The 3,739-nt window shown below is 33.6% G+C and overlaps 1 protein-coding gene across 2 annotated transcripts in view; it reads right to left on the bottom strand.

The window, feature by feature from the left end:
* The window catches only part of RAPGEF2 (Rap guanine nucleotide exchange factor (GEF) 2), a 177,641-nt gene that overhangs the window by 121,641 nt on the left and 52,261 nt on the right, over positions 1–3,739 (bottom strand). For both annotated transcript variants that reach the window (XM_011970525.1, XM_011970526.1), the window contains exons 4-5: positions 2,635–2,710; positions 175–342 (exon numbers count right to left, since the gene is read on the bottom strand). In XM_011970525.1, the coding sequence (XP_011825915.1) occupies positions 175–342; positions 2,635–2,710 (244 nt within the window). The remainder of the gene's footprint in view (positions 1–174; positions 343–2,634; positions 2,711–3,739) is intronic.

Below are 3,739 nucleotides of genomic sequence, written 5' to 3'. Positions count from 1 at the left end.
TATTTATTTTATATTTATTAATAGAATAAAAATAAATATTTAAGTATATTTAACGTGTGTGTATATATATATCATTGAAAAGATTTGTCAAAAATTGAAAATTTAAACATCTTTTCATAAAACCCCAACAAAAAAACTAGAAATAAATAAAATGATTACACTCGTATAACTTACCGTGTGATAGCCTCTAGGCAAAGGTGGTTTGCCCATGGGATAAGGATCCACAGTGTCAATAATTGTTTGTCTTTCACCCTTCTGGTTGATTTTTCTAAATCTCCTTCGAGACTGTCTATGGGAAGCTTGACGCTGAAAATATTCTTCATTTTCATCCATATAGTCCACCTGAAATAAAACCCCCCAAAATTTCATTTCTCCAAATGCAACATTTCCTATTAATATTAGATACAGAAAGAAACTTACAGATAACCCATATTCAATCATCTTGCAAAGGACATCTGTAGACAAACTATCTAGACAAACTTCAAGTGTCTCTGAACTTCTCTGGAACTAATTGGTTTTAAGTAACATTTCTTTTATGAGGAGGCATTTTCAGTTCCACTTAGGACAATATGGGTAACTCTTGAATTTCCTGTAGTTTCAAAGGGAAGGATATTTTCAGCAGTCTTTGTACTGATTTATTAGTGAAAGATCTCACAGGATACATTACCACACATTATGAAAGCAACTGCCACACTGTCTTAAGCAACGTGGAAAAAACGAAAACAAAAAAAAAACTGATGGAAATCTGTAAAAACCTCCAAATGACTCAAACACTGCTAACAGAATGGCTTCGGTAGGTTATGCAAGGGTTTCTCCTTCTACTTTCATTCCGTGACTTCAGTTTCTTTTTTTTATAAATAGTGTTGTTTAAAAGTAATTCCTCATTTAAAAACATTTTAGGCTAGGCACAGTTGCTCACGTCTGTAATCCCAGCACTTTGGGAGGCTGAGACGGGTGGATCATGAGGTCAGGAGTTCAAGACCAGCCTGGCCAACATGGTGAAACCCCATCTCTACTAAAGATACAAAAAATTAGCTGGGTGTGGTGGCACATGCCTGTAATTCCAGCTACTTGGGAGGCTTAGGCAGGAGAATTGCTTGAACTCAGGAGGTGGAAGTTACAGTGAGCTGAGATCACTCCAAATTGGGCAACAGGGCGAGACTCTGTCTCAAAAAAAAAAAAAAAAATTAGAAATGCTGATGAATGAACAGGGAATAAAAGTTACATTAGGTTATTCCTCATGTGACTGCTCATAATGGAGGCATGTTTAGGTTATGTAACTGTTCTCACACCAGCAAACCTAGTAGTTCATGTAGTATCAGCAAGTATAAAATACTCAATTTTAAAGACTAAAAATCCTTCAGAGAAAACTAAAAGTGGCATTAACAGAGGGCAAAATCTCAAGGAAATATCTTGACTATCTACTGTTGGAAAGTGCTATATAGCTGCCCACATTCTTCCCAACCCTAAATCCTTACTCATAACTATGCTACTTTCTCACTTGAGTACATTTTGTAAAACTTTACCAAATATTTCAGTAAATTTTACAAAAAGTTTGCTAGCTTTGATGAGGAAGTTCTCATTTCTGACGGAATTCCTCTCCTACATCATAGGGAAAAACCCTACATCTTCTCTGAAAACAGACCTACAATTGTTTATCAAATACTTTACTAAACGTGAATAAAGTTTCCATCGTCATCTTTATTTGGTTATCATTTACTTTACAAGATCTTCCTTCCCAGCTAGGATGCTGGATGGGGACAGTAAGAATATCTACTGAATGTCTAGACTGGGAAACTCCCCTTCCACCTCATCTCATTTCTGTGACTAATTTTTTTAAAGGGTACATATTATCCTATCTTAAAATCATTCTTATACAGTAAGAAAAAAGTATGACAGGTTTGGTTTTTAAGCTTCAAGGTTGCTAATATCTATTTTACTAATACGTTCCATGTATAATCTCTCTTTATAAATTTTTAAGTCACAAAATTCCATTAAAAAGAGAGAAAAGATGTCAACAGAGTGTTTAACCAGCGTAATAGTCCCCAAATTTCCTTTTAATTACTTCAAAGAATTCAAGTGATTTTCTTGCGTTTTTAAAAATAGTGTTGTTTAAAAAATAATTCCTCATTTAAAACATCTTAGAAACTCTGATGAATGAATTAACAGTGAACAAAGTTCCATTTGGTTATTCCTCACAAACACTCACAGTGGAGGCATGTTTAGATTACAAAATTGTTCTCACACCAGCAAACCTAGTGATTCATTTAAAGTAAGTCACTCAAACCAATCAAAACTTGGAGAGCTAAAATCCTGCAATCAAGAGATTCTCCCCAAATTTCAATTAAATGGCATTATTATAGACTGAATTACAAAGTACAAAAATCAAACACTTAGCTACTTGTACTTTTTAAAATTTTTTTGCATTTAATTGAATCCTGTAAATAATGAAATATTATGATTATGAACTCAAATTCATAATACAAAGTTGTGAAACAAATATATCTAATGTTATAGAAAATATACAATATTTTCTATTCAACAAAAATCTAATATTATAAGCAGTTTGTAAAAATGCCTTTATTTCATGCAATTTTTCAGGAGAAAAATAGTCCTCACAAGTAATACTCTTACCACGATCATCTCAGAAGGCTCTAAAACAATGCATTCACAGCCACGCCTAAAACTTCCTGCAGAACGCTTGCCAAAACTAGAAAGAAAGAAAAAAAAAAAATCAATGAGGACAACCTCAGAGATTTAAGTAATATGAATTGGGAACATAAGCCAAACTTCCAGATAAATAAAAATTAAAAACAATTACAAAAAGTACACCTTGGAGAAAGTGAACTATCTTTAATAATTTCCACAGAATGACAAGAAAGCATGCAAATTCTTAAGTTTCAGTCATAGATTTTTCTGGAAAATTCTAACAATATTTTCAAATTAATGATGTAAGAAAAGGAGAATTATTAGCATGGGTGAGTTTTCTGTTAGGTTATTTTAAATTATCCTCAGGTGAACTTTGAGAATATTCCAGTAGGGATGGGAAATGTCTCAGTGGCAAACTATAGAAATGTCCCAAAGAAGTATAAAATGCATGTACATGTAATTCTCTTCACAACTTGCTTAGGTTAAACTCTTTTTTCACCTAAAAAGTGTATTTATTTTCCTAAATTTTCAAATCAACTTATTCTAAATGTTTTAAGAAAAACATACTCAACTTAAAACTTTATTTTTATGGTAAACTGATTTCAGCTGATGTACTGCTGAAAGCTCATTCCTCCTGAGAACTCTGCATGAGTGAACACAGACATAGCACCTTTGCCTTATCTGTGGTGAATTCCCACGTTAACACCGGAGAAGATTTATTGTTTCTGACATAGGGATATGCAAACTAGAATCAAGAACAGAGAATTCCAGTGAAGCTCTCTTTGTTAATGTGATACCTCACTCATTCACAAAAGCATTTCTTTCCTTCCATTTAACATGAACTTTTAAAAAATTATTATTATACTTTAAGTTCTAGGGTACATGTGCACAACGTGCAGGTTTGTTACATATGTATACATGTGCCACGTTGGTGTGTTGCACCCATTAACTTGTCATTTACATTAGGTATATCTCCTAATGCTGTCCCTCCCCCCTACCCCTACCCCACGACAGTCCCTGGTGTGTGATGTTCTCCTTCCTGTGTCAAAGTGTTCTCATTGTTCAATTCCCACCTATGAGCAAGAACATG

The sequence above is a fragment of the Mandrillus leucophaeus genome, unplaced genomic scaffold (genome assembly GCF_000951045.1).
Source record: "Mandrillus leucophaeus isolate KB7577 unplaced genomic scaffold, Mleu.le_1.0 Scaffold95, whole genome shotgun sequence".
In the NCBI taxonomy this organism is placed as follows: Eukaryota; Metazoa; Chordata; class Mammalia; order Primates; family Cercopithecidae; genus Mandrillus; species Mandrillus leucophaeus.
The sequence above is the reverse complement of the archived record's forward strand: the minus strand, read 5'-3'. Positions and strand labels throughout refer to the sequence as shown.